At 32.6% G+C, this 16,478-nt stretch overlaps 2 protein-coding genes across 2 annotated transcripts; one reads left to right on the forward strand and one right to left on the reverse strand.

The window, feature by feature from the left end:
- The first annotated feature begins 5,459 nt into the window (after window positions 1-5,459).
- Window positions 5,460-8,734, forward strand: LOC127125927 (probable indole-3-pyruvate monooxygenase YUCCA9). The gene is made up of 7 exons (XM_051054785.1): window positions 5,460-6,296; window positions 6,391-6,624; window positions 6,908-7,590; window positions 7,705-7,795; window positions 7,938-8,050; window positions 8,146-8,269; window positions 8,437-8,734. The coding sequence occupies exons 1-3, from the start codon at window positions 5,571-5,573 to the stop codon at window positions 7,175-7,177; spliced, it is 1,230 nt and encodes a 409-aa protein (XP_050910742.1). The 5' UTR covers window positions 5,460-5,570; the 3' UTR covers window positions 7,178-7,590; window positions 7,705-7,795; window positions 7,938-8,050; window positions 8,146-8,269; window positions 8,437-8,734.
- On the reverse strand, window positions 7,381-9,174 carry LOC127130157 (uncharacterized). The gene is made up of 6 exons (XM_051059224.1): window positions 9,133-9,174; window positions 8,425-8,636; window positions 8,144-8,284; window positions 7,938-8,063; window positions 7,706-7,795; window positions 7,381-7,591 (listed from the first exon to the last, which is right to left on the reverse strand). Exons 1-6 carry the CDS (start codon window positions 9,172-9,174, stop codon window positions 7,381-7,383), a joined length of 822 nt encoding a protein of 273 aa, XP_050915181.1.
- Window positions 9,175-16,478: the final 7,304 nt, after the last annotated feature.

Below are 16,478 nucleotides of genomic sequence, written 5' to 3' on the forward strand. Positions count from 1 at the left end.
GATTTTCATGCTACACAGTTCATGATGAATCTATGTCATTTAGTAATTTCATTATTACTATTAGTAATCATTGATGGGTTAAGTTATGATTTATATACGAAAAATCATTTTGGTTCTATCTATTGGCATAACTAACATACATGATTATTTGGATATGCTTAAAGTATATATAAATTTTGAGCTCATAAAGTCTAACACAAGTGTAAAGTTATATATATGACTAGTGGGAGATTGTTAAAATTTTGGATCACAAATGTAATATTACATGCGTTAGGGTAATTATTTAATTATACAAAACTAAAGTGGTCTAATTGATATTAAGTCTATGACTACGGGCATATGTGTCATGAAATGTTATTGTGTGGATACCATAAGTCAGTATTATAATTGGATGAGGGGGCAAGTTAGAATATTGAAAACTAAATAGTAACCCTAAGGGAGTTATTAATATAGGTTATGACCCCCATTTATAGATGAACGATCAATATGGTTTATCGTGTATTCTCTCTTCATCCCCATTACAAGAGAATCAAGAAACCTTGAGGTACTCTACAAATTGGAAGATCACATACCTGGAAAAATCAAAGAGTCTCCATCATCCTTTATTATTTCCTAAGAAACAAGGAAATAATGATTAAACCTATGGATAAAGGGAGAGACTAGGTTCGGGAGTTGGTTAAGTAAGAGGAAGGTGTTAGGCACCCTTACCTCTATTGTACTCAATGAGATCCTCCTCTAATCCTAGGGTTAGTGTGTGTTTCTAAGGGAATGTTTGCCTATATTTATCGTAAATTTTTTATTAATAAAATGATATTATTTAGAGGAAATTAGTTGATTAATGGAGTTAAACATAAAAATGTTTTTTAGTATCATACTCGCTAGAGTGTTAAGACTATGTGCCTACGCACCTCTGCATTAGGTGAAGGATCAGAGCATCGTAGTTCTTCTAAAAAATGTTTGTTTGTTTTTAGATTTGTGAAAATTCTCAACGCATCGGCGACAGAGAAATGATTGGTTCTGAAAATGCCTCAATGCACAAGGGAAAAGGACTTTAAACTTTGAGTATGTGACATTGATTTTAGGTTAATTGGTTAGTTGGCAAAAATGTGGTAATTAACTTATTTAGAAACTAAATGACGTAACTATATACATAATTTATTTTTTATTCGAAATTTTAAACATAATTAAAATAGATGAGAAATAACAATACAATCTTGATTAAACCCCATCCATCCTCAGTAATATACCAAAAGTTAACCCTATAATTTATCGTGAAGATGTACTACTAAAACCCTAATTATCAAAGCATATTTTTTTATATTTCTTTGCAATTTAAAATTAAATTAAATAAACCATTGATTAAAAATAATTATTTTAATTAAATCAACTAATTATTAATTAAATAATAAAAATAAAATGTTAATTTTAAGTTTTTTTATTAGGAAAATAAGTTAATAGATTAAAATTAAATAAATAAAAGGGGGTGTGAATTAAAATAAACTAGTAATTGGGCTTCTGATTAGAGGTATGAAAAGTAGAGGGAGAGAGGCCCATTGGCCTTTGAAGCCCATGTGTAGGAGGGGTCCACGGAGGGAGAGAGTCAACAGTTGACTCTCTTTGGACCTCCTGATCTTGATCCGAGGGACCCTATAACGTGTGATTAAAACCTTGATCATTTTGACTAGTCAAGGTATGCAGAATGAGAGGTTCAAATCAAAAGTTAATAGAGGACCATGGTGTGCGCAGATGTGGGGGATGACGTTGAGCCAAGTGTGGATGATCAACAGACCTGGGGAATAGGTATACTCATCTGATGGTTGACGTTGAGCCAAGTGTGGATGATCAACAGACCTGGGGAATAGGTATTTAAGCGGAACCTCTTCAGAGCCCCCTCATTTTCCAAACCTTTCCCTCTCTCTCTCTCTCTCTCTCTCTCTCTCTCTCTCTCTCTCTCTTTTGCCTTCTCTCTACTTTCTGCACCTCCTGCCACTTTCCCAAACCCAGAAACCACCCTACCCAACCCTGTAAACTCCAATTTCCAGTTGAAGTTCAACAGAAAACTTCATCCCCTACCCAGATTCCAATGAATGTTCCTCATGAACATTCATCTGAAACCTAGACCTTCCACTGTTACACATAACTTCAACCTCAACCTTACCCTAAGATGAACCCTAGGGTTCTACTAATGAACCTTAATCCTAAGAAGATGAACCTTCATCTTCAACCTCCACTGAAACCCGAGTTAAATCATAAACCCTTACTTAGAAACCCTAAATTGATGAAAGTTAGGGTTCATAGGATGAACCCTAACCCTAACTTAAACCCAGAAATACCCTAAACTTCCCCAGATCAACCTCAATCCTTGGCCGATCATGGATAGGTCTACCCCGAACCCCAACCAATGCCTCAAACAACAGAATCTCACAACAAAATTTTGAACCCTAAATCAACTTCTAAGTGTCAAACACACATAACCATAAAACCATCGGGCCAGAGAAACACCTACTTTCCTTGCCGTGACCAGATTAAGTTGTGCCCTCCCCCCTTCCTTACTTTGATTCTGATTTATGATTCCTCGATCCCCCTCTAATCCTCTACTCTTTCTTTTGCATGTACGAGGACCATATCGAGCTTTGCTGTGAGGTCAAGCTCTGATAACTTAGGGTTTTGATGTAAAACCCTAAGTATCAGAATTCAACAAAGCTCTAGTGGGGGTTTGGAATAGCTGCTAGGGTTTTCAATTCTCTTCTTTTTTCTTCATCTTCTCTGAATTATGTTTAGGCTTTTTATAGGTTAAACTAGGTTTAGATTCTTAAATTAGATTGATTTGTATTAGGAAGTTTAGGATCTGATTCTTTATTTGATCGATTGTAATTTGTAATTTGATCTGATTCTGTTATTTAGTCTAATTTTCGATTTGTACTTGTGATTTTGTAATGAAATTGAAATCTATAAATGGAAATTTCTGATTGATTTGAAATTGCAGCTTTGATCCACTCCATTTCCATTTGCATACGATTTAGGGTTTGTGCATGAATTGGGAATTTGGAGGGAATTCGGGTCACAGACATGACCCCATGTAGTGACGGACTTGGGTATGCCTGAACCAATTGAGTTCGGACTTGGGCTTGGGTTCAGTCAGCCCCTTTAACCAGCTCATTAAACAAAAAACCATATTAACATTACAATAAATTTATAATAATCTGACTATAATAATAAAAACTAAACTAGTTACCCCATTAAACTAAATAATTCATTTATTAATTTAGTTATAAACAAACTAATTATATTAATAATATTAATCAATATTAGTTTTATTAATAATATAATAAATATTAACTTAAACTAACTCTCTAACCTAAATTCATTATCAATTAACCATGTTTATTAACTCGATTGCAACTTAGCAACATCTAATTGATTCATTAATATTGTACTTTCTAGTTAAACGATACCCTAATCAATTATCATTTAAATCAAGACGAAATCACGAAATTTTAAAAAGTCAATATCGGTCCCCCTTTGACTTTTTAGATCATTAGGGTTGATTAGATGCCTTACATGGACTCCGAACATGTCAGTGACCTAGACCCTATGTTAGAAGAAAGATGGTCAAAATTTGGGGTACGACATCGACAAACCTTCAATGATTTCAATTGTAAAGTCAAGTATGTTTTCGCCTTCATTGTCGTACTGTATTTGAGTATGGTTCTAAGGATATGGGTCCATAGGATATGAAATCAAAAAGATTATATCGGGATTATGTCCTTGATCTTTATATGGGTAGAGATACATTTAGTAATAAACCTATCTAACATTAAAAAGTTTTGATTATGCTATGTTTTTTATTTAGGTGTTGGATTTGAATAAAATGGGGTTGTTTTTGTTTTGGGAGTTTTGGATTTAATTTTTTTTTTGTTTTGTTTTTTTATGACGGGTCATGAATTTGATTGAAGTAGGGTTGATTTGTTACTACTTTTGGTACAGGGAACATCAGTTAGGGTTGAATTTTGGTGATGCAACAACAATTAGTGACCTTTTTCAATGAGCAAAAACTATTAATTTACATGTTTTATAAAGATTGAAAGACATCTTGTTGTTGGCATCTTCGTTCTCACTGTTCTTGTACTAGTCTACAAATGCATCGTCAAGGAATTTCATATGCAAAAGGAGGATAACTCCATACCATACAGAAAGTTCAAGCCTTAAATATGGAAAACATTTTCTAATTATAAGGGGTTATGAAAGTTAGACCTTAACGAGTCTACAACGGGTGTTTTTTCTTAATTTGCCAAGGGCAGTTTGTTTATGTAGTTAGGTTCTATCAAACCACTCCTTGTTTGGCTGTCTTCTTTGATATTTTTGTGATGTTAAATGTCACGGTTGTTCAAAATCAATGATATATTTGGAAATTTTTTTACATGTTTTTAAGAGAAAACAACAATGATGTTTTTGGGTTATAAAATTGTGTTGTTAATGGTGATCAACAAAATATGAACAATGATGTTAAAGTTTCTTGCTATGACATTCTTTTTTGGTATTTATTTTGTATTAATTCAATTAAAATTAAAATTTAATTTTTTCTTCTTCAAATTTTGAAAATGTTTAAGGAGAAATTTTCTTTTTCCAAATTTTTTAATTTTTTTTATAAATAAATTAAATAGTCTTTTGCTCTCTATATATTAACGTGTTTTTTATTTTTGTCCTTGTATTTTTTTCTAGAAATAATTTCTGAAGTTAAAACCCTTTTGGTTTTAATTTTCAAAGTTAAAAAATATCGAAAAATTCGAAGAAAAATATATAAATATTTTAACTTTAAGGACTAAAACTAAATGAAATTCAACATTTAAAGTTTTTAATCAAAAAAATACTGGAACGAAATAAAAAAAAACGTTAATTTACATAGATCAAAAGAATATTTTGAATCTATTATTAAATAATATTATAAATATTAAATTATATTTCTTTTTATTTCTTATTCTAAACATTATTGTTACATTATTAAAAATAATATTTTATCCTAATCATCACTATTACATAAAAAGGATGAGTTAAAAAATCTCAAAATAAATAAAATTGAGGGTAAAAAGAATTGAGTTTTTAAATAAGAGATTAAAAAGTTAAAAAAAAAACACCAAATAAAAAGTTCAAAAATACATTCAAATATTTGCAACTAAATTTTTTATAATAAAAGTAATAGTATTGAAATTTTGTTTTCATATGAATATTTAATTAATATTTAAAAATAAATAATTTTGACATCAAAACATATATTGTAATACAATTATGAGATGTGCTATGTTTACACTCAATTTTCTTACACCCTATCTACACCAAATTGAAATGCTTTAAAAAATATTCTTTTGATCTATGTAAATTAACGTTTTTTTTATTTCGTTCCAGTATTTTTTTTTGACTAAAAACTTTAAATGTTGAATTTCACTTTTCTTTATTTAAGCCCTTCAAACTTCTCCTCTTTCTTCATTCCATCATCACTCACATTCTCAATCATAAACCAAAACAAGAAGAAAACCAAACACTTTCTCTCTTTCAAGTCATCTCCTAACAAAATGGAGAATTTGTTTCGTCTTGCTTCATCTCCTAACAAAATGGAGAATTTGTTTCGTCTTGCTTCATCTCCTAACAAAATGGAGAATTTGTTTCGTCTTGCTGATCACGAAGATTTTATCTCACGCCGTTGCATTTGGGTCAATGGACCTGTGATCATTGGCGCAGGTCCATCTGGCCTAGCAACGGCGGCATGTCTTAGAGAACAAGGAGTACCATTCCTTGTTGTCGAAAGAGCTGATTGCATAGCATCACTTTGGCAAAGAAGAACCTATGACAGGTTGAAACTTAACCTCCCAAAACAATTCTGTCAACTCCCTAACCTTCCATTCCCTGATGATTTCCCTGAATACCCTTCAAAGAAACAGTTCATAAACTACCTTGAAACCTATGCTAACAAATTTGAAATCAAGCCGCAATTCAACCAGTGTGTTCAATCTGCTAAGTATGATGAAACCAGTGGATTATGGAGGGTGAAAACCAATGAAGTTGAGTATATTTGCAGGTGGCTTGTTGTTGCTACCGGCGAAAATGCTGAGTGTGTTATTCCTGAAATTGAAGGACTTTCTGAGTTCAAAGGTAAAGTTGTTCATGCTTGTGATTACAAGTCAGGCGAAAATTTCAAAGGAAAGAAAGTTCTCGTTGTTGGTTGTGGAAATTCAGGATTGGACATCTCACTTGATCTTAGCAACCACCATGCTTTACCTTCTATGGTTGTTCGTAGCTCGGTAAGTTCTTATTCAGTGTGTCTGGTATCTGTGTGTCTGTGTTTAAAATGAATTTCTTAAATCTAACAAGTTTGTTCTGTTTTTCGATTCACAGGTTCATGTGTTACCTTCAATGGGTCCTTTGCAGCTGAAGAACACAGAAGGAAAAATACCTGTTTTGAATATTGGTACCTTGGAGAAAATTAGATCTGGAGATATAAAAGTTGTCCCTGGAATCAAGAAGTTTAACAAAAACGGCGAAGTCCAGCTTGTTAATGGCGAAAAGATTGATGTTGATGCAGTTGTTCTTGCTACCGGTTATAGGAGCAATGTTCCTTCTTGGCTTCAGGTGAAAACTTGTTCTAGATCTGTTAAAAATGACACTATCATAGTTCACTTATATTAAATCGTTAAATCTTAGTTGCTGGATTAATCTATCATAAAAAAATGTTAGATTAATCCAACAACTAAGAATTTATCAAAGGACAGAAGAACATGTTTGAACTGACGATGAAATATTATGATAACATAGTACTCACCGTCAATTCAGACATGTTCTTCTCTCAATGATTATAATTAAAAAAATTTGTGTGATCGAAGGACTAATTTAATTATGGTTATGTTATGAACAGGAAGGTGAATTTTTCTCGAAAAACGGATACCCGAAGATGCCATTTCCACATGGATGGAAAGGAAATTCAGGACTATATGCTGTAGGGTTCACAAAGATAGGGCTTTTTGGTGCTTCATATGATGCTGTTAAAATTGCACAAGATATTGGAAATGTTTGGAAACATGAGACTAAACAGAAGAAACAACGCTATGGAGCTGTTAAAATTGCACAAGATATTGGAAATGTTTGGAAACATGAGACTAAACAGAAGAAACAACGCTTGTCATAGACGCTGCATTTCACAGTTCTAAATCCTAAGACCGAAGTTTTTTAATGTGGTTTGTTAAGGATGATGAGGCTTTTTCATCCTTTTTTTAAAGGCGTTTCAATGTATTTCGTTTTGTTGATTCATATATGTAACGCGAACTTGAAACTTATGCGGTTCCAACATTATGCTGGAATCATAAGGGATTTAAGTTCATATAATAAAATTCAATATTTGAAATTGAACTTTGCTTTTGCTTTTGATGTTTTACTCTCTAAGTCACTATCTATGTTTTTTCGACTTCTTTGAGTTTTGTAGCTTTTCCTTTGATTTTGGCAAAGAATCTTGTGTTCTTGATTAGATGCATTGTCTGATGTGAAGATGTTGTTGATCATACCCCTTATGGCATATTCAGGTCTACAACAAGCATTTGTATGGTAATTTCATATGAACCATAAGTTATCTTCCTCCTGATCTTCAATTATGGTTTGAGTTCTTGTTTTCTTTCCTGTCTATTTTGTAATGCTTGTTACTGAAATACTTTTTCACAGGGCGGAATTTACCAAGTACGTTGTAACTCCAGCAATTGGTGTTTCTGGTGTTGGTATTGCAATGGCAGCATATGGAGCTTTTGATGGAATAGTAAGTATTGACATGAAATGCAAAACTATAGTTTCTTGGGCGGTGGGTTGAAAGTGACAAGATTATGTCATGCTTGCAAGCATTTCTTTCTTATTTTCATATTTTATCTGTTTTTTTTGTCTTAATTCTTTAAATATATCAGTGTTCTCTGGCTGCTGGTCGTCTCACATCCGGTCTCACATCCATTACATCAATAGTTTCTTTTGGAGCTTTTGCCCAAGCGGTTGTACTAATATTGCTCCTGCTAAATTTCAGGTTTGCAATATTCCTTATTTGGCTGATGTTTATGAATATTATTTTCCCCATGTAATTTCATTTCGCCTTTTTTTTCTTTGGCGCCCCTGATACAGCATATCTAGTGGATTTCTCGGTACTCTATATATACTCTTTTTGGCTGCTTTATTGGGCATCGGCGATGGAGTTCTAATGACGCAGCTCAATGCTTTACTAGGCATGCTATTTAAGCATGACATGGTACACAAATGCAATCTACCCCTTTAATTACGCAGAAACACATTTTAATTTCATCATAGACATCCTCATTATTTATTGTTCTCACATTGTGCATACGCTCTTTCACTTGATGCATTTGTTCTTTTCCTAATATCTCTAATGTCAAATTGATATACTTTGTGGTGCAGGAAGGGGCTTTTGCACAGTTAAAGATATGGCAAAGCGCTACAATTGCTATCGTTTTCTTTGTGGCCCCATACATTTCATTCCAAGCAGTTATCATAGTCATGTTGGTTATACTCTGCTTGTCATTCTGCAGTTTTCTATGGTTGGCTCTTAAGGTGGGGAATGTATCATCACCCTCCACCACTGACTGAATATAATGTTTCTTTTACAATCTGTCATCTTTGTTTTATGGTAGCATTGCTTTCAGATGATTCAATTGTATAGATGGTGTAATTTATTAGTTCATGTGGCTTTTTGTTATTTACGTCAAGTAAAAAAAATTCATATAGGGTTTCAATTAATTATTTATATGTTATTATAAAATAATTTAAATTGTAATTAATTTAATTAATTGTTTAATGTTAACATATAGGGTTTTCTTGGAGGTAAAAAAATTCATTTATGTCAGTATGTTGATTATCTTCGACGATCCATAGGCCTTTTTCCTAGAGTAATAGAAATTAAAGTTATAGTAGTAATACAAAATAATCAAACAAATTTGATAGTTGTACATAAAACCACACGCTCAAAATTCAGCACCACAAAATTTGGTCAACAAAACCATCATTATGAGTCTCAAATCATTGGTCCTTTATACACCATTTTTCCATGCCAACTTCCTCAAAATTCAAAAGTAAAGTTTTGAAAAATTTAAGTACCCACCCAAGAAACACCAACAAACAAGTAACAATTTTATCCATCTCCTTAAAATGCCTCTTTGGCTCTCCTTACACTTGACAAGACCATGGCCAATACTCACCTATGCAACCACTTGGGTGACACTCTTAACCTTAACTGTGGCAGTGGCGTCAATCTCACCGCAGGTTACGTTTATTTCAGTGATTTCTCCTTCTTTGTTCTCTAACAAGTGTGAAAAAGATGGGTTGATTAGAATGCCATTGGATGTTCCTGGAGAGATTCTATGTATTCCTTCTCATTTGTTTGTGAACTCTAAGATTGATTTAATCGTTCCTCCAATCTTTGCTGCCTTGATTGTAGCAGCTTCAACTTTGGTGGTGAGGTCTGTTGGCTTGTTTGTAGGAGAATGATCTAACTCTTCTAGATGAACATTGATTGACTTTCGATTCACACAGATGTTATATAAAAAATGTTATATTTTGTGTACAGGAAAAATTGTTCTGCAAACTTTGTAATGATGTTAAGGTAACACGAGCCTGGGTTAAACTTACATGAACCGCATAGATTGGACAACTACAATTTCTTAGGAGATCCAAATGAACACGTTGAACACGTAGAAACAAAGTTTAACTACTATCATGCCTATGGAATTGTGAAGTGTAATTTATTTGTAATGATTCTCAAAGGATCCATTATGATATGATTCTATACTCTACTTGATGGTTGCACCTACTCTTAGAAGGAGCTATATAACTTTTTCACTACCTAGTTCATTGTCCAAAAGTGATAATCTACTACAATAGTCATACTCAGTATGATCCAACAAAAGAAGAAATAAACCCCAATAGACTACATAGATCGATTCACCAAGGTGGTGGAGAAAGTTGGGAGGGGGGATTACATAGTTAAGTGTTGGTTATTCAAAAAAGGGTTGATGGAAGAGTGCATGTTCCATTTTAAGCTAGGAATTTAAGGTACTAGAAGTGTCAGAACCCTGTTCTCCAAAGACTCTGAAAGTCTCACCAAGTTGTAAAGACAGACGTTGAACTCTACTCAAGCTTCATAAACATGTATAACAATCCTCTAACTATAAGTTAAAATCCAAAGGTCAATGATTGATTGATGATACAGGAGTATAAAAGCAAAACTAATTTCTATGTAAAGTACTATACTATGTACCAAAAAAGTTTCTCACGTCACATCATCTTCACGAACTCTCTGCTGCAAGTGTCATTCTAATGTTGCAAATCAAGTGACCTTCATACAATTATTACATGAGGATATTCCAACTTCACCCTCTAACAGATCTATTTATTTCTATATAAAGAGGTCTTGGAAGATTGGATACAACAAGAAACGAAGTTGCATTGCAAAATCAAACACTCAAAGAATATACATGAAAAGAGAAAAATAAAAGAAATGTTTCTCACACTCATACACTTAGAGTATATTCTTTGAATACTTTTGTTAAGTGTAACATTTGATTTAAACTTGTGCATTTTCTTGTTGAAACATCTTGTAAACATAAACCATTATTTATCTTAACCTTTGGTTAATTTCCTTGAGAGACTAAGTGAAGTCATAATTCTCAAGATATCATTGACAATTAGTCTGTGAGTTGTATTTCCTTGAGAGACTAGGGTATAATAAAAAATTCTCAAGAAGTCTTAGGTTGTATGTCTTTGAGTTTGTAGTAATAAGATTGATTCTTGGATTAAGTCCTTATTGAGAAGGAGAAATCACTCAGGCGGGTGGATTGGACGTAGCTTCGTTAACAGCAAATCAGGATAAAAAATACTTGTGTTCTTATCTTTATCAATACCGTTGTTGTTTGAGATATTGGGTTGCAAAAGTTTTTTAAATCCAAAAACCCAATACGAACCCACTTTCTTGTGTTTCTTGCACCTTCATGAAGACCTCGGGCAAGATTCTCGTCTTACACCCCTCAGAACACTTTAAGGGAGACAATCTTGTAGGAATGTGTGAACATTCACTTCCAAAAATTCGAGATAAAATTACTTATCTAGTGAAGGAATTACTTAAGATGGACAAAACAAAGTTATTTGTTTCCATAAGAGTCATGGTCAAAACATGGACAAATACACACATTTAAAGAACACAATTAAAGACTTAATCAAGAAAGGTAAGCCCACCAAGTACACCGTGGAATACGGCTGAAGAGACACTCGTGAGAGGGAGAAATAATAAGGAAGCAAGACGTATCGCCAAGGAAAAATTATCCCCTCTCGAAGGATAAGAGTGCCCTAAGAATACAATTAAGGCAATGAGTGGAATAAAAGAGATACAAGATATATAATAGTGAAAAAGGAAAGGAAGACCAAATGGGTGAAGATGCATATCCCTAACACATTCAAGGGGAGAACCCAAATACGATTATTTTGTTGATTATCTTATCACTTTAGTTTATTATCGTTTATTGAGTATCCCTCATAATTCAAAGATAATTTATAAGATATTTGACAGTCAAATTATAATAAAGTAGAACATTTATTTAAATCGTAAATTTAAACATTAAAAAATTAACTTAAAACAGCCATAAATACGTCTATTTTATGTGTGAAATTTTTTCACAATTTTATCTTTTAAAGAAACATATCATTAAATCGAAGAATGTGAGGATGCTTTTCGATTTCAAATACTTTTTTAACATATACATAAGCTTCAACATCATAGATGCTATTTTGTGTGTATAAAGATCAACCGTAAATGCTCCCAATAAAAGATTGATTTAGAAAATACCATTTATATTCATAATAATTCGTTACAATAAATCAAATTCACCTAAAAATATATTTGCCCCACATCATAAAAAGAATTTACTATATAGGGCAATTTTACCATACCAACTCGGGTTCAGTGTATGAAAAAAGAAAGTGAAAATGACTTGTGGCAAATCAAGAGGTTAATATGTGATGTAACATGTGTCAAATATATATATATATATATATATATATATATATATATATATATATATATATATATATATATATATATATATATATATATATATATATATATATATATATATATGAGAGATGTAACATAAATAGTCTAACAGTGTTGCCTTCATAATAAAGACATATGAAACTAATTTTATTTTAAAACTTTATTTTCGGAATAAGAACTTGGTTCAAATGAAAAAAAAATTGGTATAAAAGCACAATTGAAAAGGTAAAATCACAATAGTTTTTATAAGTGGTGTAAATTTTCTTTGGATTACATTAAATAGACTTTTTTTTAATCGGATAAGAGTATTATTTGTACTCTAAATCAATATGTCTTGTTTATTGAAAAAAAATGAAATATTTTGATTTAAGTTCGGAGTAGTATTTTAAAATAATTAAAATTTAAAATGATTTTTTGTTTTCAATTTTATTAATTTTAAATATCAATATCAATATTAATTTTGAATTATGAAAATTTTAAAAATTAAAATTAATTTCAAACAAAATAAATAAATAATAAATCTTAGTCCAAACAAAACATACCATTGTAAAATAATTAAAATATTAAAATGAAAAATCTATTTATTTAATAGTAATATTAAAAATAATAGTTAAAAGTTATGGTTATCGGTAGACGCTTGTTAGAGTGGTGATCGTGGTGGTCAGAGAGTGATAGTTAGTGGTTAAGAGGGTAGATGTAGATATTAGTCACCAATGAATGACTGTCATAATAATAGTAGTTAGTGGTGGACAACGATACCGGACAAATTGGCGATTAGTGGTAGTTAGGATGATCATTACCAGGGGTCAGAGTAATAGTTGGTGGTGACCAGTCGTAGTTAGGATGGTAGTTACTGATGGGTGGTGGTGGCCACTAGTGGACTAAAGATAGATTGGTAATTAAAGATTGATAGAGCAGTGATCGACGATGGTTGAAACAGTGTTTGACGGTGTTCTGAGCGGTGGTTGATGACGGTGATGATTCGTTAAATCAATGATCTGAAATGAATGAACTAGTGATTGATGGTGGTCATAATGTTAGTCGGCGATAATCATGATAATAGTTAAGGATGATCATATTATTAGTATGTAGCATTCAAATTATAGATCTTATATGGATAAAGTGATGATAAGAGGTGGCTATTGAAACACCATATTTCCCCAATGCATAATTATAATTAAATTAGAGATTTTTTATAACATTCACGTATAAGATGTTGCACATATCGAAATACACATTTATTTAAGGTATCAGCGCAACAAAAATACTCAATTAAAACATACTAATTTAAATCTCATATCATAATTATAAAGCATCGACTTTTAATTCTTCTCCAAATGCTTATCACACCAAAACATAAAATACGAGAGAATACATTTTCTCTCAGAAATCTCAACATAAAACAAAGAAATTGCTCCTCAGTGTTACATATCAGAGCATAACCAAAGCTAAAACAAAGAAATTAAAAGAAATAACTCCAGGAATAAGCTTCCAGTCATAGCAGTGACTCCACTCTTGAGTATCTGCATGATGTCCATGTAAAGGCAACATTCAAACATAAGGGGTGATAAATCACATTCAATAATAACAGGAATATATTACAAGATAGGATACCAACACATAGCATAATCTACACAATCTCAAATCACAGTATATAAATTACATTCTCACACCAAATCATCAGCCACAACTCATTCACATACCAATCACATGCCACATTACACACCACATTAATATCATATGAAGTTATCTCATTATGCATCTCATATGCAAAATGTAACTCCATGCAACTCGATGTAACTCTATGCATGTGGTACCAACTGAATAATGGTTCACTCAGGAACCGAGTCCCCTCTCTAAGCTCCAAGCCCCCTCTCCGAGCTTGGGACAAGCCACTAGTCCCCCTCTAAACTAGAAACCTACCTCTTGACACAAATCAACATAAATGCATGAACATGTTAACAAAATTTCAATGCGTTAAGACCCCTCTTATGATCCTAACATACATGCATTTACAACCTTGCGTAATCCCCTCTTTTGGATTACCATAACAACTTAACATGATACTCAACATAGCGATATAACTGAGTTGCTTAACATGTATAATTTATCAATTCATACTCACAACTCATAAACATATCATCGTATAAACATAATGATTCGCTAACCGATCATACATATCATCAAAAACATCCCTACAGTAGGTAAAATAATACAAATCAAACACTTCACCAAGCACTACTATGAGGCATCTCTACACGTTAGCTTTCTATCGCTTCAAACGACGCGTTATTTGGACCTACATATCAAAAGATACGGCCAAAATCGTCGGACAACGCAATAAAACAAAAGCATAACTTTTCACTATTTGGACTATGACAATCGATTGTCATCTGGTGCAATCGGTTATCAATGAAACATATTTCACTAATGACTTCGTAAAAAATCACTTTTCTAGGCATGACAATCGTTTGTCATCTGGTGCAATCGATTGCACTGCTATTTCTTTTTAAAATTTCAACTAATGCAATCAATTGTCATATGGTTCAATCGATTGTCATTATAGTTTTTTCAAAAAATTATAGTTTTAAATGCGTGCATCAGAATTATTTAATTCCCAACCCCTCTCAAACGCTCTCTAACATCCAAATAGCTTATTTCAAATTTCTAACATAGTAAACCAACTTACTACTATAATCTCTTCACATATTCACCAATTAACATAAAATTAACAATTTAACAAGCATAATCAGGGATTCCTGTATTTTCACAAATCCCTAAAACCTCCAAACATCATCAATGGTGGAAAATACATGAACATACCGAAATAAAATTTCATTAATACATTGACACATGAAATTCAACATTTATTTGCATAAAATCAAATATGATCATCAATTTCATAATTCTCAACAAAATAGTTAATCCTATTGTGAGGTTAAGGACTCCTCTACCGTACCCCTCATGCATTAGCCATTTCTATCAAAGTTATTCTCCTCTTACCTTAGACTTTTCCAGCAAAATTCTTCCAAGCTTTATCAATGGATGTTCTCCCTATACCTTTTCTTGCTTTTTCTCTTGCCATAGCCTCCTTTTTCTCTTTTCTCCAAAAAATTCTACCTACCGTTCAACTCTCTCCTTCTAATTCTCTTTTTACACTAAAAACCTAGTCTCCTCATTAGACTATTCCTACTTTACCCTTACTTTTCTCTCTAATCCCCACCTTGCCCTCAATATTTCTACAACTTCTATTTACTTTTTTATCTTTTTATTTTATTTAAATAATAAAATCAAAACATTATTTCAATTAATAAAATAATTCTAAGTTATTCATCTTTCTCTAGTTACTCTCCATACCCTACTACAAGGGCATTCAACCTCTCTTTCACCCATATTTATTTATCCACCCACACACAATAATCAAATAAATACATACAAATTATAATAAAATTAAAATAAAATAATTTACAAAATCTGGGGTGTTATAACTCTCATCCACTTAAAGATTTTTCACCCTCGAAAATTACCTTAAGTAAACATATTGGGATACGAATCCTTCATCTGGATCTCAAGTTCCCAAGTCATGTTTCCACCAGCTGATCCTTCCCAAGCTACCTTCATTAAGGTAATCTCTTTACCACACAACTGTTTCACTTCCCGATCCTCTATCCGCATGGGTGATGCCTCAACAGTTAGGTTATCTCTCAAATATACATCATCCACATGGATCACATAAGACAAATGTGAAATGTATCTCTTCAACCGAGACACGTGAAACACATCATGAAGATTCGCAAGTGATGATGGAAAATAATTTTAATAGTCCACTTCTCCTATCTTCCATATAATCTGATACGGGCCGATGAAACACGGAGTAAGCTTTCGAGACTTCAAAGCTTGACCAACACCAGTTATTGGACTAACTCTAAGAAATATATGATCGCCCTCTTGGAACTCAAGTGTTTTCCTCCTCTTGTCATGGTAACTCTTCTGGAGAATCTGCAAATCTCTCATCTTCTCCTGAATCATAATACTTGCCAAAAGCTTCATTGCAGAACTCAAGGCCATTATCGGTCATCAACTTCTTAACCTTCCCACTAGTCTGATTTTCAACCAGAGTCTTCCAACTTTTGAAATTCTTAAAAGTTTTATCCTAGTTTTCTGAGTGAATATCCATAACTTTCTGGAATAATCATCAACTATAGATAGATAATACCTTGCAGACCCCCAAAGATCAGCATGAATGTAATCAAGGGATCCATGTGCTCTTTGTTTGCCTTTGTTTAACTTCACTCTACAAGCTTTACCAAACATAGAAGGTTCACAGAACTCCAACTTTTCGACCTTTTCACCACCTACTAGATTTTATATCCCCAGTTCGACCATGTCCATTTGACTG

Source organism: Lathyrus oleraceus, chromosome 3, assembly GCF_024323335.1.
Source record: "Lathyrus oleraceus cultivar Zhongwan6 chromosome 3, CAAS_Psat_ZW6_1.0, whole genome shotgun sequence".
In the NCBI taxonomy this organism is placed as follows: Eukaryota; Viridiplantae; Streptophyta; class Magnoliopsida; order Fabales; family Fabaceae; genus Lathyrus; species Lathyrus oleraceus.

What these genes read in the sequence shown, in the direction of transcription:
- LOC127125927 (XM_051054785.1), top strand. Translation starts at nt 5,571, where the DNA reads ATGGAGAATTTGTTTCGTCTTGCTTCATCTCCTAACAAAATGGAGAAT. An exon ending in CTATGGTTGTTCGTAGCTCG is followed by an intron (nt 6,297 to 6,390) that starts GTAAGTTCTTAT and finishes TTCGATTCACAG; the next exon opens with GTTCATGTGTTACCTTCAAT. An exon ending in ATGTTCCTTCTTGGCTTCAG is followed by an intron (nt 6,625 to 6,907) that starts GTGAAAACTTGT and finishes TGTTATGAACAG; the next exon opens with GAAGGTGAATTTTTCTCGAA.
- LOC127130157 (XM_051059224.1), bottom strand. Translation starts at nt 9,174, where the DNA reads ATGGATAAAATTGTTACTTGTTTGTTGGTGTTTCTTGGGTGG. An exon ending in GCCCCTTCCTGCACCACAAA is followed by an intron (nt 8,285 to 8,424) that starts GTATATCAATTT and finishes TTAAAGGGGTAG; the next exon opens with ATTGCATTTGTGTACCATGT. An exon ending in AGAAATCCACTAGATATGCT is followed by an intron (nt 8,064 to 8,143) that starts GTATCAGGGGCG and finishes CAGCCAAATAAG; the next exon opens with GAATATTGCAAACCTGAAAT.